General features: G+C 46.2%; 1 protein-coding gene across 1 annotated transcript; it reads left to right on the top strand.

Moving 5' to 3' along the window:
- The first annotated feature begins 208 nt into the window (after positions 1-208).
- MGST2 (microsomal glutathione S-transferase 2) lies at positions 209-25650 on the top strand. Its single transcript, XM_006123999.4, has 5 exons — positions 209-359; positions 6740-6839; positions 10021-10091; positions 18555-18636; positions 25236-25650. Exons 1-5 carry the CDS (start codon positions 302-304, stop codon positions 25366-25368), a joined length of 444 nt encoding a protein of 147 aa, XP_006124061.2. The 5' UTR covers positions 209-301; the 3' UTR covers positions 25369-25650.
- Positions 25651-27592: the final 1942 nt, after the last annotated feature.

Here is a 27592-nt window from a genome sequence, read left to right as displayed (position 1 = left end):
TTTTCACCCAGCTCCACTTCTGGGTTACTTGATGTAATTCTGCTCACTCTTAAATGTAGCTCTTGCGAGTACACCTTTCACACCCTGATTGTTGAAGCATGAAATAATTTTCAGGTCAAGGAAACAAGATCTAGCTAAGCAGCCACTGCTCATTTAAAAGGGAAAAATAAAGTTGCCCCGCTTCTTCCTAAGGCGTGTCTTTGAAAAGCATTTTCACTCCCTGCCCCCAACCTGCTTCTCTGTCTGTAGCTCTTACACACTGACAGTGCCCTTGCACAGGGAGACGGAAGCTGCTGGGAACATGGCTGGCGATTTAGTTTTGCTTGCTGCAGTATCCCTTCTTTCAGCTTGCCAGCAAAGTAAGGCTTGTGGGATTTTGTGATGGGAGAGCGGGGGTTTCCAATGATCCTAGAACACTGGAGGTATTTTATGCTAAGCTAGTTTGTTACTTGAGCTTCTGAGAATTCATAAAAGTTGTCCCCAAATGGAGCATTATGTACCTTCTCGGTCGTCAGAAGGGAATGTGGTACAGTGTATAGGGAGACAGATTACCTTGCACTAGAGGAGATTTACAATTTTTCCCTTTTATGACTTTTTTTTAGAGGGGAGGTGGTAAAATTGTTCTTAGAGTTTGTAAGTAGATGCAGACTCACCCTTCAGCTACATTCTGTTCTGGCTTTGGGTTTTTTTTTTAAATATACTTACAAAGTGCATTCCTGAAGCACTGAACCAAAACTGCTTTTAAAAATGGTTTCCCCAAGCAGATGGCAAGGTATTTAATATCAGAAAAGAGAGGGGAAAAACAAGTAGGTTATATAGTAGGCAGTTGCAGTATATGGCTGTCCCATAATATCCTCTCACCAGGAGGTCCTAAATATATAGATTTATTTTATCCACTGTGAAAATGCCTCAGATTCACATACAGTATGTGGCCACTTTTCAGACTACACATACAATAGATGAAAGGAACTGGAAAAAGAAGAGTGTGAGATGGTAGAATAGCACTGGCAACCTAATAACGTGACAGCATTCTTATCATTAGCAATTGTTTTTCTTCAGATAATATGGTTGTGTCTGCATCAAGCCATCAGCGTCAAATAATGCTGTATGGGATGCAAGAAGACACACGCATGAGGTTCCAGTTGATGGTGGTGTCAGTATATGTAAGCAGACTGCTTTGTTTCTTGAGTTGCATGTGCCATATCCAGGCAGCTCTACCGAACACCTACGTGGCTCTCAGCACAGTGTTTATCTCCTGTGACAATATTTACCATGAGCTTTTGTTAAAGTTCAGCCTGCCGCAAGGGCTGCTGTGCCTTACACTGTGTGAAGTGAAAGCAGGAAGAAATGTGACAAGGAAGGCCAGAGAGCTGCTGCCTGGAAAGTTAATACATTCTGAACACTCTAGAATGGGGGGCTACGTCTGCGCTAGAAATGCTACAGCGGCATGGTGGCAGTGCTACCCGTGTGCCACTGAAGCACTATCTTTAGCTCCTACATACAAGGGGCTTTACCCCTCATTGTAGTAAATTCCCCCTTCTACAGGCGATAACGAGGTCACGCAGGATTCGTCCATCCAGCTAGTAATATCTTCACATGGGCTTTGGCAGTTTAACTGTGTGATCACACAGGGTGATTGGTCACAGCCCTGAGGGTTCAGTTAGATCAACGTACATTTATGATTCATCCCAGCCCAGGGATTGTGTGGCTATTCAGAGAAAAGCCAGCCCTGCCCTTGCTGCGTCTGGTCCCTGTTGCCTTTTGTTAAATGGCGCTGTAAGAACCTGCCACAACCAGTTTGGGAAGTGGGAACAGCCCATTATCTTAATGCTTGACAGATATTAGCACAAGACACTTAGCTATTAAACATCCACTCTGGCCATCCGTTACTCTGTTTATTCCACTATATGTACAGCTCTGTGCTGGTGTAATGCCGACAGACCCTGGTGGTCTAGAGGGTGGAATTGAACCTGGGATTTCTGGAGCTTAGTGCATGAGCCTACACCACATATGCTAAAAGGGAGCTGGCTATTAGCTAAGGCTGTAAAGCAGACTCATTATTCACTCAGTAGGTGGGACAGCACACCACACCGAGCAGGTGTGTGGGTTACGTTGGGAGTGAACAATTAGGCAATAAGTCCCCTCTGCAGCAGGGATGGAAGCTATGCTTCACCTTACAACAATTAGGCTACGTCTACATTGGCATGATCTTGCACAAAGACTCTTTAATGCAAGAGTTCTTGGGTTAAAATTTTTCCGCAAGAGTGTCTACACTGGCATGTGCCTTTGCGCAAGAGATGTGCTTTTGTGCAAGAGCATCCGTGCCAGTGTAGACGCTCTCTTGCGCAAGAAATCTCCGATGGCCATTTTAGCCAAGGGCTTTCTTGTGCAAGAAATTCATGTTGCCGGTCTACACTGGCCTCTTGCGCAAGAACAGTTGCACAAGAGGGCTTATTCCTGAGCAGGAGCATCATAGTTCTTGCACAAGAAGCACTGATTTCACACATTAGAACATCAGTGTTCTTGCGCAAGAACTCCCCGCCAGTGTAGACAGGCAGCATGTTTTTGCGCAAAAGCAATTGCTTTTGTGCAAAATCATGCCAATGTAGACACAGCTGCAGAGGTGTGGTAAGACAAGCTTTTAGCCTCCCAGAATCACAAGGAACTAGGCCAGGCCATGGATTAATCAAGCAAGAAATGGTCTTGATGGAAGGACCCAGCAAAAACCTTGCACCAGGTAGGTTTTCAGCAATGAGTTAGCTTTTATGATTTCCTGCAGGAGAAGGAAGGGGAGGTTTTATGGACCCATTAGACAAGCTAGTGGGTCTCCAGGATGAAGTTGAGGGAATCTGAGTCATGGCTGCTTGGAGAGGATCCTATAGAGAAGCTAGACACCCTGTCCTGTGTTGTAAGGCAGAGGTTTTCAAACTGCAGGTCGCGACCCAGGATTGGGTTGTGGCATGTCAGGCACTGGGTCTTGTTGCTGCAGGGGGATCAGGTGATCAGCAGGGGTGCTAAGGCAGGTGTCCTGCCTGTCCTGGCACCGCAGACACCACAGCAGGCCCAGCTCCTCGATGGGTGGGAGGGCGGGGGGAGAAAGTGAGCACACAAACTCCATGCACTGCCTCTGCCCTGGGCACTAGCTCCACATGCGCATTGGCTGGGAACCTGTTGCTGGTTGCTTCTGGGGCACAGAATGGTCTGCAGGATAGGCAAGAAGCCTGTTTTAGCACTCCACTGCACTGCTGACTGGGAAATGCCCAAGATAAGTCCCTCCTGCACCAGCCCTAACCCCTCTCCCATGGCAGACCCCTCTCCTACATCCCAAAGCTCTCATCCTCAACCCCATGCCAGAGCCTGCACTCTAGTTGGGTCATAGGCATCAAAAATTTCCTTCAACTGGTTCATGAGAAAAAATTAGAAAACCACTGTTTTAAGGGACAGCCCTTCCTTGGTGCTTAATATCCTTTTATCTGCATCCAATCAGGCATCTGGTTTGATACAAAGTAAGTTTTCAAATCAAGAATAGTTTCAAATCAAAACAGACTATTCATTGCAATGCAAATGCCTGATTTTGTACCATTAATAAAATATTTGAGGTTGCCGCCCCATGAAAATAAGTATAGCCTTTCACAGATACAAAATTGGTATCCCCTTCAGCATCCATATCTGCAAAAATGAGCCGTGGATATCTGCAGCCACATCGTGGGAATATAAAGCAGATATCTGTGGATTTGTTGGGCTCTAAAAATAAACTTTGTGCTATATTTTCATAGCAAAGAGACTGTCTTGGTAAAATATGACTGCCAATTGAAACAAAAAACCCCACAACTCAAGAACACTTCTCAGCTGCCTCAGATATACAGCTTTAGCCTGCAAGGACTTGAATAATCTGCTTATGGCAGAGGGGAACAGGGTGAGAAAGGAAATAAACTTGTTCAGCTTGTATGGGAGTCTAGTGGTTGAAGTCAATTGGATTTGTGTTGGATTGCAATCCAAGAGGTTAAACTAGGGTATACGTAACTGCTTTCATTTCTGTTTGTTTGCAAAGAGTTGCTATGCAGACACTAATTGGTGAAAAGAAGAATGTGGTAACTTGTTCTACCTCTACCCTCCCCAAACCCTTGGCTGATACTTCATGTCACCTGTAGTATAATTCACAGCATCTAGGATCATCTTCTCTTAAGAATGTATCAATATGAATTTCCCCAGTTTTAAAAAAATGCTACAATTGGTTTTCCAAAGGGAAAAAGGAGCTTCCTGCTGGTCTTCAAAAGATACAAAGTAACGAAAAATGTAGTTGGATAGGTATACAATTGCTTGTTTTTTTCAATGGGCATATAAGCCCTATCTGGTCATCTGAAGAAGTGGGCTGTTCCCACAAAAGCTTAAGATACCGTCTACATTTTTTGTTAGTCTTTAAAGTGCTACTAGACTATTTGTTGTTTTTAAAGTTTTTCACTATCCTGAGTTAGGCAAAGGATCCCATTGATTATGGTGGAAACCTTCACATGAAAGGGCCACATGGTGTTTACTGGAGGCTCATGTTCAAGAGTGACCGGATAGCATTGTTCCAGTCACTTGAAGTCCCTTTGGCAATTATTGGACGAATATATTACAGACCTTGGTAAATTTCCTCAGTGATTAACTATCGCCGCTGTTAAAAAATGTGCACCATATTCCATACTGAATTTGTTTAGTTTCACATTCCAGCAATTGGATTTTGTTGTACCTTGCCATTTCTGTCAAACTCTGCCAAACTTTTAAAATAAGATTTGTGTTTCTGTGGTGAAGAGGCCATGAAAATACATTTTAGATACATACACACATAAATGCATGGGAATGGAAATTACCAGTCACAGCTCCTTAGTTAAGACTTTTACACTTACAGCAGGTATTCAGCCTATTGTAATAATAAAAAAACCCATACACCTCTTATATAATATTACATAGCTCATAAATAGCACTATCACCAAAGTGTGGGGAAGTCGCTAGACCTTCACCCTCCACCTATCCAGAGCCAGGCCATTGTGTACATTTGGGAGATTACCACCCTCAAAATTCCAATCACCATCTAGGTACTGGTGCAGTGCCCCGGGAAACTGAGGCACATGCGTAGGGTTACTATAGGACAGCAGAACTCATGCAACATAAGGTAAATAAAATTCCCACGTCATCACAAGCACTTCAGCAAGAGAGCTCAAAGGGAGAGAAGTATAACCTTCCTCATTTTACAGCTGAGGAAACTGAGGCACGGGGAGTGGAAGTGGTTTGCCCAAGGTCCCCTTGTGAGCCCGGGTCTTAGAAGTCTTAGGTCAGCATGTTATTCTGGGGCCAGACAAAGGGCATGTCTGGATGGCACTGAGAATCATGCTTCCTGGCCTGAGTAGATAGACACACATTACATCTGCTGGAGCTAGTGTCCTAAAAATGACAGTTGGGAGGGCAGGCTGACCACAACCAGGAGGGTCTGGACAGGTTTGCACTCTGGTGGCTAACCTGAGCTCAGCCCATGCTACTCCTGGCTATGCTGGTATTTTTAGCATGTTAGCTGGAGCAGAGCTAGCCCAGGTCTCTATCCCTGCCTGGGAAAAGCACACTTCCAGCTGCAAGGCAGGTGCACACAAAATTACAGCACTTACTGTGTACACTATGAATCTCTACAGATGGATGCATAATACACACGAGATACTAACCTTTGTCAAATGTATGAAACATTTGGGACCCAGCTCTTGTTTCCAAAACAGGCAATGGTTGCACTTTCAAAAGTTATACATTACAAAATTTAGAACTACTACAGCACAAAAAAGACACTTGGAGGCATAGGCGCAACGTTCTCCTGCAGCCATGGGGGAGTGTGTGATCCTCCCTTCCCCCGATACACCACCCCACCATTTTCCACCCTGAGCATGCCCCATCTGTGCTTCTCCCCCTCTGAAACAGCTGTTTGCGGCAGGTGCTGGGACAAAGGGGGAGGAATAGATCAGTGGGGCTGCTAGGGGAGCAGGTAGAGGGTGGAGCTTGACTATCTATGAGTGCTGAGCACCCACTAATTTTTCCTCTGTGGGTGCTCCAGCCCCAGAGCACCCATGGAGTCGGTGCCTAGTTGCAGGACCTGAGAGCTGGCTCCATGCAAGTTTGGGTGGTGGATGATAAGCGACTCAGAGGGGTATGAGTCAGAGGAGGCAGACTGGGGAAGGCGGGAGACAGAGCAAGACAGGTTTCCCTTAAAGAGACAGCGTGGCTTCACTCAGAAAAGTACCCAGGAGCAGCCAACATACACACTCTTTTTGTCCCTGTTTCATACACCCAGTCTGTGCCACACATACAGCTGCATCACAAAGTCTGTGTCTCACACACAGAGTGTCTTTCACACACACACATTCTCTTTGTCTCTCTCTGTAGCCCTTCCTCAGCCCCACCCCTTCTATCTGAGACCCTGCACCTTCCAGGGGCCCACCAGGTATCAACATTTATGAAGTGACTCCCCTGCAAAAATTGTTGCCCACCCACCTACCCCGGTTTTTGAGGTTAGTGTGGGAATTTTTAAATGGGAAACTAGTGTAACTGCAAAAAGTGTTGGTTCTTTTCCTTCACATTTAAAGGCAAAACTTGAGGAATGATGATTGTTTCCATTTGAAAAATTGATATTTGTAGATGATTTAAAGGACCTGCAGTTTTTCTGAATTAAAAAAAACAAACAGCTTTTTAATCCTTGATTCATTACTTTTATATGCAGGTCATTTTGCCTGGCTGGTAGGAAAATCGAGAAAACAGCACAAGATCATGCCCCCAGAAGTCACCGGAACCCCAGAATTTGACAGAATATTTCGTGCACAGTAAGTTCTAGGGTCATTTAAATGAGAAACTTCCTATTCATTTAACTAATTGGACACTAGAGAGGTCTTATTTAGCTAGTCAAGTGTGAACTGAGTTTTCTTTAGGGTATTTATGATCATGTGCTGTGAGAATGAAGCTTAACTCTCGGTGACGACTCGCTCTCTCATACAAGATATGGCTGTAACGACTGTGGGCACTAAGGAGGTTAAAATGTGATCAATTGGCTAATCATATAGTGGATACAATTTGTATCGTCTGTACGATTAGTGGATAAGCACTGCTGAGCAGAGCCTCAGTCCTGAGCAGTCCTGGCTCGTGCTGGCTCCAGAGCCATTTGCGCTGCAGCTCTGCATTTTAACTGTAGTAAGAGGCTCTAGGCAGTAAGAGTCCTGCAGCCCATGTTCGCGGTGCATGGAGCTGTCCGCTGCAAACAGGGGCTGCTCGGCTGCAACAGCCCCTGTCCATGGGGGGAGGGGCGCCCTGTGGACAGGGGCTGCTTCACAGCAGCATCCCCTATTCCCCCTCCTGCTGCCTCTGATAGAGGCAGTGGGGGGTGGGGAGGAGGAGCAACACTGGGGAGATGGTGCTGGGGGAGGAACCGCTTTTAAGCTGGTTCCCCCCAGCACCAGCTTCCGTCCCCTGCCTTGCTGCCTCTCAGAGGCAGCAAAGGCGGGTGCTGCAGAGAGCATGGGGTGAGTGGGGACTGCTTGAGTGCCTGCTCGCCCTGTGCTCCCTGCAGCACTTCTGCTTTTGAGGGCTCTTTACATTACAAAAGCAGAAGCGCCCACAGTGGGAATGGCTAGGGTTGCCAGATGATTTCAACAAAAATACCGGACACACTTGACATTACATCACAATCTACGTGACATCTTATTTAGAAAATATCGGACATTTCTATTTTCTCAATTTGTTTCCCGAACAGAAAGCTCAAATACTGGACACCTGGCAACCCTAGGAATGGCATGAATGGGAACTGAAGCAGTCCCCGCTCGTGCTGTTTCCCCACTGTGCCTCTGCTTCTCCTGCCAAGATTGTGCTGGAGGGAACCGGCTGGGGGGAACCAGCTTCCCCCCCAGCACCAGTTCCTGCTCCCCCCACCCTTGCCACCTCTCTCTGATAGAGGCGCAGGGGGGAAGCAACTAGTTGAGTTGCTACTCGACTATCCGATAAGCATTTTCTTATCGGATAGTTGACTAGTTGTTAACATCCCTAATGGGCACCTCAACAGAACAGCATTTGCTAGGATTTTGCACTAACCAGAGGCATTGCATGAGGCTTCTCTTTGCCACCTGTGAGTGCAAAAGTAATGACATTACTCTGTCATTGCATGTTCTTTGGCCCAGATTCTGCCAGGTACGCTAGTGTTCCACTCCTGGCTTATACCGAAGGAGATTCAGCCATGTGTCTCCACAAACTACACAGAGAGGATCCATGTATTTTTTCTTTTTAATTCAATCAATCACAAACTCAGGGTATGTCTACACTACCACCCTAGTTCAAACTAGGGTGGTAATGTAGGCAACCGGAGTTGCACATGAAGCCCTGGATTTGAATTTCCCGGGCTTCATTTTCAGAAAGCCGGGCACCGCCATTTTTAAATGTCCGCTAGTGCAGACTCCTTGCCGCGCGGCTACACGTGGCACGGACTAGGTAGTTCAGACTAGGCTTGCTAGTCCGAACTACCGTTACTCCTCATGAAACGTGAAACAAGGAGTAACGGTAGTTCGGACTAGCAAGCCTAGTCCGAACTACCTAGTCCGTGCCGCGTGTAGCCGCGTGACACGGAGTCCGCACTAGCGGACATTTAAAAATGGCGGCGCCCGGCTTTATGCAAATGAAGCCCGGGAAATTCAAATCCCGGGCTTCATTTGCAACTCCGGTTGCCTACATTACCACCCTAGTTCGAACTAGGGTGGTAGTGTAGACATACCCTCAATGTTTAGTAAGATTAGGAATCTTCGTGCTCATATATTCAAGGAATTTTAATTTTCCACAACAATATTGCAAAAGCAATTTCAGAAAAAGGGCACTCATGGAAAGCTCACATAGACAATACATTATGGTTACTCAACACATGCAGAGGACTAGAAAAACAGAACAGAGCTATTTAATGTGAAGGTGCTGGTCACAACTTCATACTTAAGGTTGCTTCGAGAATTTGTTGTTTTTTTAATTTAAAGCAGGGTTTTAGTCTGTTTTTCTGAAGATTGCAATATATATTCCCCAAACGTATACCATAATCTGCGATGAGACTGAATTTTATGAGGATATACAAGTAAAGTGGCTAATTAGTTTGATTTTAAAATAATGAGCATTTAAGAAGCTTGTCCTGGTGAATGTCACTATTTTTCTATCTCTTTACCAAAATATATATATATATATATATATATATATATATATATATATCAATAGTTGTCACAAGCACCAAACTACACACCTCCACCCACAAGTATGTCACAGACTTATTTTTGAATAGCGAACATTAAAACACAGTGCAACTCACTTAATTTACTCACTGTGGAGCTTAATTAAAAACTTCAGCAGTCTCATCATTTAGCTCCCAGCTTTTTATTTAGGTTTGGTCAGTTTAACATAGGGACATAGTAACTGTCACATTGGATCAGGTGGTTCATCTAGTTGGCAAAGTTCTTTTCTCGGAGTGGCAAATACCAGATACATCAAAGGAAGCTCATGCAAGAAAACCCAAAGTGGATCAGTGGACAGTTGTGGAATAACCAGTCCACTGAGGGAATATTTTCCTAGACCACTTACTTTAGTGATTGGCTTATACAATTCTCATGCTTCTGATGATATGCAATGTAAGTATAATTTTAACGTGATCCTATTTGACATAACTGTAGCATTACTGGATAAATAAAAATACCTAGTTATAGAAATTTGCCTTTTCAAGTAAAAATTCTAAAATTTTGAATATGTGCAAAAGAAAAGAAAAAAAAATCAATAATAAAAAAAAAAACAACCACAACTGTAAGTTACATTTTCAAGGCATTTACAAGACACAAAAGTGAAATTTTCAAAAATGCTCATTTTTGGCTCCTCTCTGCTCCTGGTATTGATTTTACTGGATACAGCATTCAGTCAAAGCAGAAAACTCTCTTAAAAATCAAAGTTATAGGGCCTTTCTTGTGCCAGTAACTATTTTATTAATTTATTCCATAGACAAAACTGTGTGGAGTTTTATCCGGTCTTCCTGGTTGCTCTTTGGATTGCAGGCTGGTTTTTCAATCAAGGTAAACACAACTGGTTTTTTATTTTGGCCTAAACAATGTTTTATCAGCTGTAATAGTTTCAGTTGAACACTAAGGTTTATTAGATTTCCTTTAATTGGCTTTAAATATGTTTCCTCTTTATGTCATTGAGTGCCCCTTGTTCCTGTGTTATAAGGGAGAATATATATAAAGGCCCATGAGTGGTCTTGATATTTTACAAGTCTCTGTCTGACCAACTTTTAGTCTTGGTTTATTTCCACTGACTTCATTAGGCTTTAGGTCAGACCAATTCGGGAGTGCTTCCCAATTATCATTAAGAATAGTTTTCATTATGCTTCTCTAGAGAGCAAATAAATCTCTGACCATTCAAATGTACCCTCACCGTCCAAAACAAGTGTAAGCGGGGGAATGGTCCCGCTATTGTGGGGAACTTTCCTGGCTTCTATACACCCCGGTGAAATGAACCAGCGAAAGGATCTGAGTCCCCGCTCCCACTTCCTTTACCCCACGGCTCCCTGATCCTGAGGGCTCCCCCTCCACTCTCCTGAGTAGCAGAGCCCTTGAAACCCCAACAAGGCTGGGCCCAGGTTTCCTGGGGCTTAATCCCTGACCTTGTAGTCACTAGGGGCAGGAGTTAGGGTGTCCCCACTCCGAGGTGCTCTCTTTACACTGCAGGCCTTCTTGGCCCAGTGATCACTTCATAAGGTTCAAAGCAAATACAATTTATTAAACAACAACGGATTAAAGAGAAAAGAATAAGAAAAAAATGAGAATGGTTAAATGAGAACACACAGCTCTGCTCTGTAGCACAGGGACATCAAAACAGCAGCCTGCAGAGTGTAAGGACAGTCCACAGTCTCTTTCTTAGAGGCCCTGGATATGCTGCAGGGGGGGCTACAGGCTGGACACACTAGCTCTGGTAGTGACCACACAGTCTCAAGCTCGAAGTGGCCAGACCCCTCTCCCAGTCCAGAGCCTTTCCCCACACTTTGCTGGTCCCAGGTGCTCACCACATCCAGCTGCAGGCTGTGCTGCTTGGCCAGTTCCAGCTCCTTGTGTTGCTTCTCTGTCCCTTTTTGCTCTCTGAGCCCTGCCAGTCTGCTGCTCAACACAGGGTCTGCATTCCTTGTGCTCTGTATGCCTGGCTCTGCTGCTGCAAAAACTGCCCCTCAGCACAGCTTGCACTCCTCTTAGCAGTGTCTCAGCTCTCTGTTCCTTTTGCAGGACTTCTTCATACAGCTTGCACTGCTCTTTTCAGCTCTCTGTCTTTGCAGGACCTCTTCTGCACACAGCTTGTTTGTTCAGAGAGAGGGAGAGCCAGAACAATCCCAGCTCACAGGGAGGACGGGGCCTGGCCTCTCCCCTTCCTCACTGGCCTGTCCAACCTGTCAATCAGGCTGAGCTGGAGTGTTGGCTGCTTTCCATTGTCTCTGGGGTCAGTCAGTCTCATGAACTCTTCCCCTTCAGATACTGCGAGCTGGCAAACCAAAAACTCCCACAGAGTTTTAGTAAGGGGTAACAGTCCCCTTACACAAGGTAAAACACTTTGTCTCCCTCCACCCAATTGTCTTTTTAGCTGCTTTTATTTATTCAAAAGCTGGCTTCAGAGGGGTAGCCAAGTTAGTCTGTAACAGGATAAACTTAAAAAAACAACAAATATTCTGGTAGCACTTTAAAGACTAACAAAACATGTAGATGGAATCATGAGCTTTCGTGGGCACAGCCCACTTCTTCAGATGACTTCTTCAGGGTTGTCTGAAGAAGTGGGCTGTGCCCACGAAAGCTCATGATTCCATCTACATATTTTTAGCCTTTAAAGTGCTACCAGACTATTTGTTGTTTTTTTAAGTTTTTTTTATTCGTTTCAGGAAGTTCCCATTTATTCTCCCCTGGGTTCCCCCAGGAACCTGATTGTGACGGAGTGCTCGACTCACCATTCCTCCTGGTCATTCAGGAGAATACCTTGAAAGGTCAACATTCCTTCCCATGGTTGCACGTAATTATCTGCCTCTCTCTGGTCTGTAGCCCCTCTGCTGTGAGCTGCCACCTCTTTGTGACTTAGCCCTCCAGATAATCGCTCCACGTGTTTTTCCTTTCTGGGATATCAATGTCTTCTTCAGCAGTCCTATGCAGCCTACTTATTGACTTCCTTGTAACGCTACTCCTTCTGTGTCTGGCAGGGAACACAGGCCTGCCCTTTACTCCAGGTTCTGGCTCAAGGCCCCTATATATTCCTAACTTCCTCCCTTCCCCGATTTGCCAGCCCAAATGCACCTCTCGTCTCCCAGAAGAAGACTGCAAACTTTCCAAGCAGCCCCCTTCTGCTGCCCTTTTCTTGCCTTTACAGTCTCAGCCCAGCTCATTCCTCCTCAGGTGGGCTTCCTTATTCAATCAGGGGATTGCTTAGCCACCCATCTCTCCACTGAGCCTTGTTGGGTTAGTCAGTCCCCTTCTCAGTCTGCATTTGTGCTTTCAGGGCAAGTGTGGAGTAAACACTCAGTAACAGAATGATTCTGGCAGGACAAAATGAAATGGGATTCTGACTCATCTCCCTAATTGTTCTACAACAAATACAACATGGTCAATGGAGTAAAATAACTGCAGCAAGGGGCAATATTCTAGAAATACATATAAATTAAGGAAATACTAGAGGTATGAATGAAAATTAGATGTGCCAGGTTTTTACCCTTTCAAATCTACTGAAAAAAAGGCAGCCCACAATCTGTCTATCTATGTATATTTTAGAGTGCGTGCATCTGTCTATGAGTTGATCCATCTGCAAGTCCATTTGTTCAAGAGCTCCTCCTACACGGTAAGAGCTAGGACCACCAAATTTGCTATGCAGCTTTCTCTTATTCTAACTTAGAGCAAGGTCAGGGTTTGGTTGTGCCAGAAAAATGGGAAGTCATAAAATCATAGAACTGAAAGGGACCTCAAGAGGTCATCAAGTCCAGTCCCCTGCCTTCACAGCGGGACCAAGCACTGTCTAGATCCGTGGTCACCAACCGGTCGATCACAATCGACTGGTCGATCGCAAGGCCTCGACCAGTCGATCGCAAGACGTTCGGCCCGCCTCAATTCCCCCCCATCCCCAAGAAACCCCGCTACCTACCTCCAGCAACAGTGGAGGTAGTGCCAGCTTCCGACAGGGTAGACGGAAGTCCTGCAGCTTTGCACCACTTCCGGTGCTTCCGGAAGTGCGCTGGCTGCTCCCTTCCCACAGGTCTGTGGCGTGCCAGGTGCACTGAGGGAGGGAGCGTTGGCCCCGGAGGAGGAGCACGGCAGCTTCCCTGCACTGCAGGAGGGGTGAGTTGACCCTAGGGCAGGCACGCACAAGGGTTTCCCCATTCCGTGAGGGGGGGGGGTTGGCCCCGGGGCAGGCGCACGTGGGGGTTTCCTTGCGCCATGGGGCAGGGCGGGAGTTGGGCCCGGAGGAGGCACACACCAGCTTCCTTCTGGGGGGAATCCTGGGAGGAGGCGGGTGCAGGAGACTCCCTGCCCCCACTGGCACCCCACCACCCAAGCCTCCTCTTCCCACTCCCCAGCCACAGAACTCTGTCCCCAGTGGCACCCTGTCCCCAGCTGCAGAACCCTGTCTTCTCCCCTCCCAGCACCCTGTTCCCTCTCCCCTGCCTCCAGCTGCAGAACTCTGTCCCCACTGGCACCCTGTCCCCTGCCGAAGCACCCACTAGCACCCTTCCCCAGTACTATGTCCCCTGCTCCCACCAACACAGTTGAGGCCACATTAGTGAAGCTTGGGGGGGAGGGGTTGGAGGGGATGTTTTTTGCATTTCACTTGTGTGGCCCCAACTGACTTTTCTGTGGGTCAGTGACCCCTGACTCAAAACAGGTTCCCCACCCTTCTCATAAATAAAGACAGTGTAGAAACTTTGTGTATTTGACATAGTATTTTATTTAAAAATGAAGCCTGGCCAACAAACCCCCAACTGGGGCCAAGCCACCATCTGGCCACAGCATCATAACACTCCTGAACTCCCCTTTCCCCCAGACCCTACATCTGAACCTATCATACACTGGAACCCCTTGCCCTGAGCTCCTCACATACCCCAACCCAAATTCCTGATCCCTCACATCGAGAAGTCTGTGGCTTTTTTAGTACCCTAACCCTCCATCTGACCCCAATACATCGGAGCCCCCTCTCCGAGCCAGCATCCCCTTATGCACCTCCTCCTGCATCCAGATTTCCTCCCAGAGCTTGCACCTCTCACCCCTTCCCACACTCAAATCCCTCATTCCCATTCCAGAGCCTGTCTCAACCCAGCGAGGGTACAGCTAGACTGCAGGAGTTTTTCAGGATTCTGGAGATATCCCAGAAAAACTCTTCTGCATCCAGGGATGCATTTGTTCTTCCGCTTCTGTTAGTGGAAGAGCAAACATGATCTTTCAGTCACCCCTATATTCCTCTTTCCACGAGGAATAAGGGGGCTTCCAAAAGAAGGGTTTTTTCTGACATTTGGTCCAGTCTAGACAGGCCAAATGCTGGAAAAACCTCTTCCTACAGAAGAATTGGGAGGGAGGGGGGAAGCAGCAGTATAAGGGTTGGGGATAGCAAGAGATTGAGAGAAGGAGAATAGAGAGGGTGTGTCTTCAAGGAAGGGGCGGGGTGGTAGATCTTGGCTTGTTCTGTCATTTAAAAAGTGATCTTGGGTGTAAAAAGGTTGGAGATCACTGGTAGATCATCCCTGACAGCTGTCTAACCTGCTCTTAAATATCTCCAGTGATGGAGATTCCACAACCCCCCTAGGCAATTTATTCCAGTGTTTAACCACCCTGTCAGTTAAGAAGTTTTTCCTAATGTCCAACCTAAACCTCCCTTGCTGCAGTTTAAGCCCATTGCTTCTTGTCCTATCCTCAGAGTCCAAGGAGAACAATGTTTCTCCCTCCTCCTTGTAACACCCTTTTAGATACCTGAAAACCACTATCATGTCCCCCCTCAGTCTTCTCTTTTGTAAAGTAAAGAAGCCCAATTCTTTCACTCTTCCCTCATGGGTCATGTTTTCTAGACCTTTAATCATTTTTATTGCTCTTCTCTGGACCTTCTCCAGTTTCTCCACATCTTACTTGAAATGTGGTGCCCAGAACTGGACACAATACTCCAACTGAGAACTAATCAGTGTAGAGTAGAGGGGAAGAATGACTTCTCGTGTCTTGCTCACAACTCTCCTGTTAATTCATCCCAGAATCATGTTTGCATTTTTTGCAACAGTGTGACACTCTTGACCCATGTTTAGCTTGTGGTCCACTATGACCCCTAGATCCCTTTCAGCAGTACTCCTTCCTAGACAGTCGCTTCTCATTCTGTATGTGTGATGAAATGGGATTGTTTTCTATAACACAGACTTTCTCTGAGGCAGGCTATATGACCAAAAAGTTCCAGCTAGCAGTGACCAATGAGGACTTCAAACTTTCAGTCCTCTCAACACATCCCTATTCCTAATAAAAATTAAACTATTAAAAATGCCCATCAGTTGCTGTTCACAGAGCATATGAAATGCCTCCAGCCTCCTGCTGCCTTGCTTAAGCAGCTGGACTAAAGAGTGAGGGTAGCTGTGAGCCTGGCTCAAAGCAAATGTAACTCAAGCAGAACAGCTTCAACAGGCAAGAGAGCAGCAAGCCCAGAGCTATTACAGAACAGGAGCAGGCACAGGCACCAAACCCACACCTGCTACAGTCCAAGCCCATAGCCAAACTTCCAGGCTACAGTGGAAGTCAGAAACAGCTCTTGGCCTAACCAACATTTAATTAAACAGCTTCCACAGACAAGAGGGAAGCAACCCCCACATCACCCAAGGCACATGCACATCACATCATCATGTGCCATGCACATCACCCTCCCTGAGGCAGACAGAGGAGGGATTCAAACTTACATCACTATTAAGCTAAGTAGGTAGCCGAACAATTGGGTGCTGGTGCCCAAATATATTTTAACTAAAACTAGGGGCTGCACCTCCTGCTCGCTATGCTCACCAACCCCCCTCTCTCTGGGGGTAGGTGTCTGGCCAGGGGGAGAGTGCAGGAGTAGGCTGTGGGAAGGCTGTCTGGCCAGGGGGTGTAAGAGCAGGCTGCGGGTCTCTGTGGAAGGGGTGAGGGAGGGAGCTGTTGGTCTCAGGATTACTAAGACAAGGGATAATTGACAAGGTGCATTACTTTAAAGGCTTATTTAATATGAAATCAAATACAAAAATTCAAACTGAAAAATTTTCAGTAGCCATTTGGTATCTTATTAAAAAGGTGTCTGATCTTGTCTTTGCCAGGAAAGTAGAGTTGAAGGCACTGGAGCCTGAGCTGGCAGGGATTAGTCTGGGCTGTTGGGATCGATGTTTAAATTGTTTTCAACAACGGCTAAATATTCTTTAATGGGCTCACTTCTGAACACTTTGTGTGTACATATTGCTCCCTATTGCCCAAGGAACAAGATTTTTTTTTACATTTCAGTTCCATTTACATATCTCAAATCTATCAGACTATTTGTTTTGCCATTCAGCAAAGTGGGTGTGATTCAGCTCTGGGGAAAGATTGAGGGATTAAATCCTTCTGCATATTTTATCAGTGCGGGTAATGGGTGATTGGTGAAGCGGCTACTTGAGGTGGCAAGCTCCCCAGCCTGTGGCCCCACCCATACTCCACCTCTGCACTGCTCCAACCCCTTCTCCTCCCCACTGTCTTCCTTTTCTCTCTGCTCACCCTTTCCAGCCAAATCCCTGATCCCAAATGTAGCAATGAAATGATGTTGGGGGGGGGGGGGGGAACGACACTCTTCTAAAATGTCTTTCTAAGAAAATGGAGCATGTTTCCCACTGCATGCCAGATTGTCAAGACTGGACATGCACAGAACGTACCTAATGTAAAGCACTGAATTTGGGAATATAAATGTTAGTCACAGGTTTTTTGATACACCCTGTAGTTAAGCAGAGATGTTTTTAAAAAAGCTTTATTGCAATGGCAAGTCAGTTGTCCTGTTGATGCTGAACACAACATAGGGGCTACGTCTACACTGCAGAGTTTTGCGCAAAACCAGCCATTTTTGCACAAAAACTTGCAGAGGGTCCACACCACAAGCACGTTTTTGCACAAGAAAAAATACAGTAGATCGTTAGAAGACGGGGCTTTCTGCATAAGAGTCATTTCTCTTTCCACAAGGAATAAGCCTTTTTGCGCAAGAGCTCTTGCACAAAAAGGTGTATGTGGACGGACAACAGGGGTTTCTTACACAAGAAACTCCTATCGGAGAAAGCACAGGTGCTCTGCTGGCCATTGCGTAAGAGCATCCATGGCAGAGTGGACACTCTCTTGCGCAAAAGCACATGGCAGTGTGGACGTGCTCTTGCGCAATAACTTTTTGTGGAAGATCTCTTCTGCAAAAACTTTTTGTGCAAGAAGCCTGCAGTGTAGACGTAGCCTAAATATTATGGAATACATGATGCAGCCCTTCTCTGTTTTACATTTTCTATTTTAAATATATCCTTAAGCCTTCATAAAGTAATCATTCCAGACTACTACATATTTAAACTCACTGAAACAAAGACATCATTTTAAATTAATCAGTCAGAGCAGTTTAGTGTGTTCATAACAAAGTACATTGCTTTTAGAAAAAGGGAAGACTTTGTCAGACTTTTGACGCTTTGAAATCTAGCTCTATTGCTGTTCAACAGTTGTTGAACCCCTATGTTTATCTGTTACGTACAGGGCATCCTTTAGATTCCTTACCCCTGTTTCTGGCTTGTTGTGACTAAGTTATTCATCCCTTTCTCAGTTTACTCCAAAAATATTGGACACTTTCCGTGAATTGTGATGTCTCTACTAAATGAGTCCCCACGTTGTGAGGACCGATCTACCTCTTACCTTTAGAGAAAAGTGGTTTTTCTAGGTTATGGCTAAGCTGGTGGTAAGGCAGTGAAGTGAAGCTCTCCAAACAGAGTAGGCTTTTGAATTGCAGAAGAAAGTTTTCACTCCTTCCAGTCCATAAATTCACCTGTACACTACTAATCAGCTAATTAAACAAAGGGGGACAGCTAGGGCTTGTGGGTACAAGCTCAGGACTGAAGTAGCACACGCTATACATTCTAGGACTAGCATTGATATTGACTTCCACATGACCACTGGCAGGGTATGTCCTTTCAGGTCTTCAATTCTCTCCAGCTGTAAAATGGGGATATTTTACCTAGCTCAGAGGAATATCAAATGAGCTTAACTCATTACAGTGTGTACCACTCTTCCACATCCTTGGCTAAAAGATGCTAAATAAATGCAAAGTACCAATAGCAACAAATAAAATAAGTAGACAAAAAGAGTCTCTTGTTTCAGAAACACAGTGTGACTGTTTGCACCAAGTGGTTGAGATGTCATTCAAATGCCACCCTGGCACCACATAAATAATCACAGTCAAAAGTGACTAGTTCCTTCCAGTCCTGATTTTTAAATACTCCATTAACTTTCTCTCCCATTAATATCTTTCTTCTTCAGAACTGGCTGCCCTTCTGGGTTTGGTATACATGTATAGCCGTCACAAGTACTTCCACGGATATGCAGAATCTGCGAAAGGAAGGTAAGAAGGACCCACTGTCTGGGCTTAGGTTGAATGCACCAGGCTGTGGTCTGACACTGGGCTTACAGTTAACAACTGGTAGTGAAAAATGACTAATTGAATGCAATGAGTGTAAAGTGCCAGGAAGAAGTATGAAATGAAAAGCCTCAGGAAAGGTAGCTGGTTACAGTTGCAGCAGACTAGGTTAAAGTGGGAATGTCTTGCAGGTGGCAAGAGAAAGGAGGTTTGCTAGTTTCAGTGTAATGCCTTGTGGGTGCCTACTTCCACTAATGTTCTAATTTTTCTATCCATGTGCAGAATAAGTTTAGTTATGTGCACTGAGGCATGTGTTTATGTGCACCACCAGCAGACACATGCTGCAAGTTAGAGGCATGGTGGGTGCGCTGCTAATCAGCTAGGCAGCATTTGAATCTCTCCTGAGTGGCTGCCCATGTACTCATTTTACAAGGAACACTGCTTTACACCACACAGTCCACCAGGGTTGGCATATGTGCACAGAAGAGGCCCAGAAATAGAAACCCTAGAGCTTTGCAGAGAGGATTGCACTTCTTTGGGAAACTGCTGAAGTTAAGCTTGCATGAAACCTGTCTGGCTTGTATTCCTGCTAGCATTTTCTCAATTTATTAGTACAGGTTGTACCTCCCTTAACTGGGACTCCCTGGTCCAGCACGGCCTATAGATGTTCCTGGACCACAGAGCTCAAGAAAAGGAAGGTTTGGTGGTGGGGCAGGAGCACCATAAGGGGCACCAGTGACTCAGCCAGGAACCCAGAGCATGTGGAGAGAAAGGGAAGGATGGATGGCTTGGCCAGGAGTTCTGGCCTCAGCAGAGCTCCCTGCCATGGTCATGGGCCTCCAGCCCCGGCTAGTGGCCTCCAGGGAGCTCTGGCTCTGTCCTTGGCCATGTTCTGGCTCCAGAGGCTGGAAAACTCCAGCCCGAGCCCCAGCGGCAGCCAGGGAGCTGTGGCCTGGACCGTGGAGCAACATTGCCATCCCTCTGGCCCCAACCATGTAGCCAGGTGGCTGTGGAACTCTGCCTGGCTGCGTATCAGGGCCAGGGATAGCTCCGGGGGCTGAGGCAGCAGCAGGGGCTGAGGCAGCAGCAGGGGCAGGCTGGAGCCCTAACCCGGTGGCAGCACAACAATGGGTGGGGGCCTTGCATGGTCCAGCAAATCCCTTAAGGTGCTGGACCAGGTCCAACCTGTAGTAAAATCATTGTATTAACACATTTACTATGTAGACCACACAGAATACACAACGGGAACAAGCCAACAATTTTGGCCTTGTAGCTAGAGGAGCTCTCACCAAACACAAGATAAGGAGGCTTTAGATGGCACAACTTAATGTGTGTTAAGTTTACAGTGTTTGAACTACTCTTCCTAAGACTTGAAGGGGCATAAACATGTAATAGGTTTAGAATCCATGCAAGATCACTACCTGCCACTCTCCCTTTCAAAATCGGACGCTTCCACTGATTGCAGGTGCATGTGTACACACACACACACACACACACACACTCCCCTCTTTTATCTCTGTACTGGATTATCCCGGATTGCCTAAAAATCAGGTACAGTTGGACTTCTCAAAACTGGGACTCTCTTGTTCAGCAACATCCATGATCCGTGGTTCATTACTGGGGCTAAGACCGAAGCCGGGGATGCAGCAGTCCCAGTAGTAGAGCTGGGGCTAGGGATGAGGCAGCCACAGCAGCCCTGGTAGCAGGGCCGGGGCTGCAGTAACATGGGAGCCCAGCAAAGGGGGCAACTAGGGCCGGCAGTGGGGAGGGGAGGAGGGCTGGTAGCAGGGGACTTCCCCTGGTCCGGGAAATCCCCTTATTCGGGACTAGTCAGGTCCCGAGGGTGCCAAATCAGTGTGGTCCAGTCTGTATTGAAAAGGAGGGGTTGTTTCCTTCTAAAATGGAATACAGCATATCAGTAAGTTAAAGGAAAAGAAACTCACTATTCCCAGAGACATTTAAAATTAGACTGAAAAAAAATCCACACTTTACATTTGTAGGGAACAACCCTCCAGTAGCAGAGCAATGCACTAGAAGCCTAACAGATCTATTGAGCTCTGCTTTCCTGAATCTATGCACTAACGCCAACCTTCTGTCTTTTCCCTGTTCCTCAAGATACCTAGTTCCAACCAGTAGCCTGTCGGGGGGGGGTACGCCCCTGGCATGGGGTGTGCTCCCCTTCTAAGGTCCCCAGTCCTGGCCCCTCGATCAGGGCACAGTCGGTGCTAACAGTTCCAATGTACAGTCCAGGCCTCTCTATCAGGGCCTATACAGTACCTGAGGCCTAGCCCCGGGAAAAGCCTCTCCCGGCCAGGGGTGCTTGCCCAGGGTGCGGAAGGGGGGGTAGGGGGACCCGGGCCCTCCCTCTCCACCGGGTCCCAGCCCAGGGCTCTGTAGGCAGGGACTCTTGCTCCTCCCTGCTCGGTGGGGAATCCAGCCGATACACCCCAAGCTATGACAGCAACCCCTTGCCCTGGGCTACTTCCTACTGCCCTGGCACCCCGATAGTCTGTCTGCCTCGGCGTCGGTCCTTACCAGGGCTAGGTGGTCCAGTCCCTCAGGCGGGGTTGGCTGCTGGCTTCACTCCTGGAGTCCGATGCTCACCCTTGCTCTGGCCTCAGCTGCTGCAGGAACACCAGGGTTGCTGCCTGGGCCCTTCTACCCTCCAGCTGCCTCCTTTCCTGTAGGGCTCCCTCTGCCTTTATACTCTGACTCTGCTGGGAGCAGGCCCAGTAGGGCCAGGGGGGGCAGACCTCTTTCAGCCAGCTGGGCCTGGGCTACTCCCAGCCCTTCAGTGCGGGGCCTGTTTGCCCCGTCCCATTGCCCCATTTTGTAAGGCTTCCTTCTTGCCCCTAAGGAGTGAGAAAGAGAAAGATTCCCAGATAAAATGATCTCCCAAAATTTGCCCTTTGTCACAATTGCAATTATCAGGATAACCCTCTGAAAAACCAGAAAGGACCACAGCTGTAAGGAATAATCTAGGAGGGAATGTCACATTTTGAAATTAAATGGCCTTTTTTGTTAACTAAATAAAAAACCTTTGTTAAGAAACCTTTTTTCCTCTGCAACTCTGATATATTATACCATTATAAAGGGATACCATTATGTCTTGAGCAAAATTGTACTCGAGGAAACAAAAATATTGCCTGGTTCTATTGTTATAGTGGGGCTTGCTCTTTGTTACTTGGTGGAACTCTCTTTCCGTTATTTAAGCTGAGTTCAGTGCTGCTGTCCAGGGCCAGACTGGCAGCCCTGAGTTATTCACAAAGGCCCACCTCTTCAAGGCACTAATGGCCATGGAGTGGAATGGGAGTTAAACGGTTAAACAGCTTTGAGGAGCTGGGCAAAAGGGCCTGTTTCTGCAGCCCTTGCCCACACTGATCAGTCCTTACACTCAATGGGACCCAAAACATACTGGCCAGACAGAGACAGTTTGTCCACTCTGCTCAGGGTACGTCTAGACTACATGCCTCTGTCACCAGAGGCATGTAGATTAGGCTACCAGACATAGGAAAATGAAGCGGTGATTTAAATAATCGCCGCTTCATTTAAATTTACATGGCTGCCGCGCTGAGCCGACAAACAGCTGATCAGCTGTTTGTCGGCTCAGCGCGATAGTCTGGACGCGCGGGTGTCGACATCAAAGGTATTTGTTGACCACCCAGGTATGTCTCCTGGAATGAGGTTTACCTGGGTGGTCGACAAATACCTTTGATGTCGACACCCGCGCGTCCAGACTATCGCGCTGAGCCGACAAACAGCTGATCAGCTGTTTGTCGGCTCAGCGCGGCAGCCATGTAAATTTAAATGAAGCGGCGATTATTTAAATTGCCGCTTCATTTTCCTATGTCTGGTAGCCTAATCTACATGCCTCTGGCGACAGAGGCATGTAGTCTAGACATACCCTTAGGCTATGTCTAAACTGCAAGCCTCTTTCGAAAGAGGCTCTTTCGAAAGATACTTTCGAAAGAGCCTCTTTCGAAAGAGAGCGTCTAGACTGCACGCGGAATTTCGAAAAAGCAAGCCGCTTTTTCGAAAGAAAGCACCCAGTGAGTCTGGATGCTCTCTTTCTAAAAAGCCTGTTTGCTTTCAAGAACTCCTTCTTTCGAAAGAGCACTTTCGAAAGAAGGCGTTCTTCCTCGTGGAATTAGGTTTACCACCGTCGAAAGAAAAACTGCATTCTTTCGATTTAATTTCGAAAGAATGCAGCTGCAGTCTAGACGCAGGTGAAGTTTTTTCGAAAAAAGGCTACTTTTTTCGAAAAAACCCCTGAGTCTGGACACAGCCTTAGTCAGTAGATCTCAATCTGGAGAGGACAGTCCTGTCCATAAGGGGGCAATGCAGTCCCCATGCTCCTTACTTTAGCTCTCAGCTTTGACTGACAACGTTGCCAGCATTAATAAGGACACCTGCACACTAGAAATTGGACTAATAACCCACTATCACTGAGAGAGTCTATGTATCTGACCCCACATGTCTGCAGTAGCGTAGTGCCAACCTCCCAGCTTTGCAAGAAGGCTGTTGTCGAGGCAAAGGCCTCACTCAGTTTAGGCGGCAAAACAGACAGCTTTATTGATCAATAAAGCAAAGCAGAGCCGGGCCGGTAAGGCTGGCTAATACAATCAATCCTAGAAGCTTTATACCCTTAGCCAAACAGTCTGACGTCAGGGCATCCAATTACAGAAATCATCAATTCAACTTGGAAAATCAAAGTCTTATCAGCAAGATGGTGGGCAGGTATTCGGGAGTGAATCTTCCTTCTCAACCAGTCCAATTAACACATACTGGTATAGCTCATCCTGCAGGCCTCTGTCCTGGGGTAACAGAAAGTTCACTCTGGTATATGTGCAGAAGCAGAAAGCTGAAATGGTTTCTGTTATACAAGATGGCTTCTAGCTAAATATGAAATGGTTTCTACACTGTCATGCTGTCCGGAGCATTAGTAAAATTTGGTAAGTGATGACCAACATGAGTCCACTCACCGCAACAGCATCTCCTGTTAGCTGGCCTAGGGATGAGCTATTCCAGTTTATATGCCCCTCCAATATTGTCTTCTCCCATCTTGTCTTGCTCTGCTGGCCAGCTCACTGCCAGGTTTACTGCTTCCTCTTTAGTGACCTGGCTGATTGCGCAAGCCACAAAGTTCTTCTGGGGAATTCACAGTGGCTACGTCTACAGTGGCACCCTTTTCTGGAAATGCTTAAAACGGAACAGTTTTCCGTTATAAATATTTCTGGAAAAGCGCGTCTACATTGGCAGGATGCTTTTCTGGAAAAGCACTTTTTCCGGAAAAGCGTCCGTGGCCAATGTAGACGCGGTTTTCCGCAAAAAAGCCCCGATTGTCATTTTCGCGATCGGGGCTTTTTTGCAGAAAAGACTACTGTGCTGTCTACACTGGCCCTTTTCCGGAACAGTTTTTCCAGAAAAGGACTTTTGCCCGAACGGGAGCAGCATAGTTTTTCCAGAAAAACAATGACGATTTTACATTAGATTGTCATTGCTTTTCCGGAAAAGCAAGCGGCCAGTGTAGACAGCTGGCAAGTTATTCCGGAAAAGCAGCTGCTTTTCCAGAATAAGTGGCCAGTGTAGACACAGCCACAGTGTCTAGACCCGCTGCCCTTGCTACTCCCCAGTGGATGGCAGGGGAACCCAGGCCACAACAATGGATTGCAGACCAACGGGTACCAAACAGTCACAGTCCATGTATAGGGCTAAAGAGATCCTATACCAAGCAACCACAGTTCCTGGCTGTACAGAACTTGCTGCTGTTTCCCTGGGCTTCTTCCCACCTCTCTGAGTTTGCCAGCCTCCAACACCGTCTATTCAGGGAGTCACTACAGCATTTCTCAGTAGTAGCAACAGTCCCCGCTCTGCAACCAGCTACTTGGTTTTATATAAGGTGACCAGGCGTCCTCCTTTGAGGGGCTTGTCCTCCCCAATAATTATGTCCTCCTTTGAAAAAATTGTCCTTCTTTTCCTACTTTGCCAAAAAAAAAAAAAAAAAAAAAAAAAAAAAACCGCTTTTTTTGCTCGACCATCTGGCAACCCTAATATACAAGTATGGTGTTGTTATTTTTTGTCAATTCAGTGTCCTTCTCAGACATTTTCAAATTCTGGTCACCTTACTTTATACAGACTCTGCCTGTTCCTGCAGGGCCTCTTTAAAGCCTGTTCTTAATTAGCTTCCTCCAGTCTAACATCCCTCTGCAGTCTAATTAGCTGATTGGTCCCACCTGGCTACAACCACATTTGCAGGGCTAGGTTGGTGACATTTTTCCATTTCAAGCCAGTGACTAATTCTTTATGCTGTGATCAATCCCATCCTGGAAAAAACTGCAAATTGTTCACACAACTACCTCAGGGGAACATCACCATTTCCAGAGAGGAAAATGGACTAGTTTTCCCTGCAAAAATCATCTTTGGATGAAAAGGTCATTTTTTTTCCAAACCATTTTCATCAGTGGCTCATTTTTCTTCAGCACAGTATAAACAAGTATAGACCAGCTCGTATAGACTGAAAAGTTTCACAGCGCACACAGTTTGTACATCTTGTAACTGTGTTTCTTTCTGTTTTCCTCCTCTAGGATAACAGGTTTTTATTGGAGTATGGTGGTTCTGCTCTCACTGATGGCCCTGGGTACAGCTGGAATTAGTAACAGCTTTCTGGATGAATACTTGGACTTCAGCATAGGAAAGAAATTACATAAATTGCTCTGACGATTATTTATATATAAATAAAGCAGATGCTTTCCCTGGATATTAAAATGAAGATGAGCTGCATCATGTGGAATGAAAGCATCTAGATTCTTTATTACTCGTCCATTGCAGTATAAAGTGCACCTCTTTCCTGACATTTTGTTTACACTGTTTCTCCCCCATACTACAGAAAAAGCAGGCACAAAGAAGAAAGTGAATGTGGCTTCCTTCTTTGAGTTACAGGTTTAATGTACTGGTCTCCTGTATACAATATTATACGACAGTAAAAATTATTTGACAGTTGTGGCTGAGTGGCTTATTTGACAGTTGTTGCTCCTGATGGTTATCTTACCCAATGTCCCTTGGCTCTGACCAACTGCTGGATTCTTCCTGCTCTGTATTGTGTTTGGTGCTGAACATAGAGAAATGCAGGGTCCCGGCATATAAGCATTCAGAATCTCTGGCACCGGTTCTGCAAGCAACTTCAGCCCTGATTCAGGAGAACATTTAAGCATGTGTTTAAAGTGCTTTCCTGAGTGTAGACAGACTTCATTGACTTCAAGCACGTGATTAAGTCTTACTTGAAGTTAAGCACATCATAAAAATCGCTGTGTGTTTTTATGTCCCACTAAGCACCTTTCCTGATTAGGGACACTTCCTTGATTTGAGGCAAATGTGTGGGCAGACCCTTATTTTCACACAGAACCCCACTGAAGTCGGTGGGTCTTCATGAGGGCACAGGGGACTGCCAACATGGAGTCAGTAGTGGGATTAGGACCAAACTGAACACAGCTAGGCACAGATGTGAGTCAAGAAATTGAATCTATTTCATTGTCTTTCAGTAAAGCACAGATGGCTGATGTATGGGAGAGGCTAGACAAACGCTCCAGCACAGCCAAAGCTCACAGAGAGTCATAAAATAATAACGAAAGCAAACTGACTGTGAAAACAGTTTTCATTAAAACGGGGTGGGGAAGAGAGAAAAATCACAGCCTAGCAGGCTTTCTGGGCATGGTGCTGGGGTTGAATTTAAACAGCACCAAAGAAAGAAAAAAGACAAACTGTTAAATGTCTTTAAATGGATCTAAATAAAAATTATAGCAGAATCCTGATTATCCAAAAACTATTTGGGTGACACCAAATCTGTTCAGATAAATGGGAGCTGGTAGGCAGTGTCTCTATTTGGCCCCAAACTGCATCTGGGGTTTGGCCATAAACAGTGTCTGCACTTAGTTCTGGTGATTCAAGGTGATAGGTGGCATTTAGAGGCTAATCCAAAGACCAGTGATTTAAACAGATGTTGTAGCAGTCTATCAATCATCTTCCACATGACGAGTGACTAGAAGGTCGAGGCTGAGGCAGTCCATAGCCACCGTAGATAGATCACTTGCCCATATTCCAGCATTTGTGGGGACTGAATCCTAGTGATGAGGCTGCTAAACACATAGGCTACGTCTACACTGGCCCCTTTTCCGGAAGGGGCATGTTAATTTCAGCGATTGTAATAGGGAAATGCGTGGGGGATTTAAATATCCCCTGCGGCATTTAAATAAAAATGTCCGCCGCTTTTTTCCGGCTTTTAGAAAAACCGGAAAAGAGCATCTACACTGGCCCCGATCCTCCGGAAAAAGCGCCCTTTTCCGGAGGATCTTATTCCTACTTCAAAGGGCGCTTTTTCCGGAGGATCGGGGCCAGTGTAGACGCTCTTTTCCGGCTTTTTTAAAAGCCGGAAAAAAGCGGCGGACATTTTTATTTAAATGCCGCGGGGGATATTTAAATCCCCCGCGCATTTCCCTATTACGATCGCTGAAATTAACATGCCCCTTCCGGAAAAGGGGCCAGTGTAGACGTAGCCATATATTAACATTCCACATCCTGCATGTGCAAGGGGCCAGTTATGACTGCAGAGGGAACAATGATGATGATGAACAGCCTGGCTTTTATGCTTTTAAAGGAGACTTGCCTCAAAGCCACTGAGGCCAGAAAGATTCCCAATTTGGGAGAAAACAGGAGACACAGAGCCCAAGGCCACACCCACTGAATTAGCGGAAGTGTTTCCATGGACTTTAATGGGCCTTGGATTTGGTCGGCAAAGAGGCAAGAAAAGAGACAGAAACTCTTTCCTCCCAGAACAAGGACCTCTCTAAGCAGTGGTCAGGCATGCTAAACCTTAGCCTGGCATTGATCGTTTATAGAGAACCTGCCATTCCAAGGACCCTAACCCCTGTATGAAAGGAGCAAAGAG

The sequence above is a fragment of the Pelodiscus sinensis genome, chromosome 5 (assembly GCF_049634645.1).
Source record: "Pelodiscus sinensis isolate JC-2024 chromosome 5, ASM4963464v1, whole genome shotgun sequence".
Lineage (NCBI taxonomy): Eukaryota > Metazoa > Chordata > Testudines > Trionychidae > Pelodiscus > Pelodiscus sinensis.
Note: the sequence above shows the minus strand (reverse complement) of the source record. Positions and strands in the feature narration are given on the sequence as shown.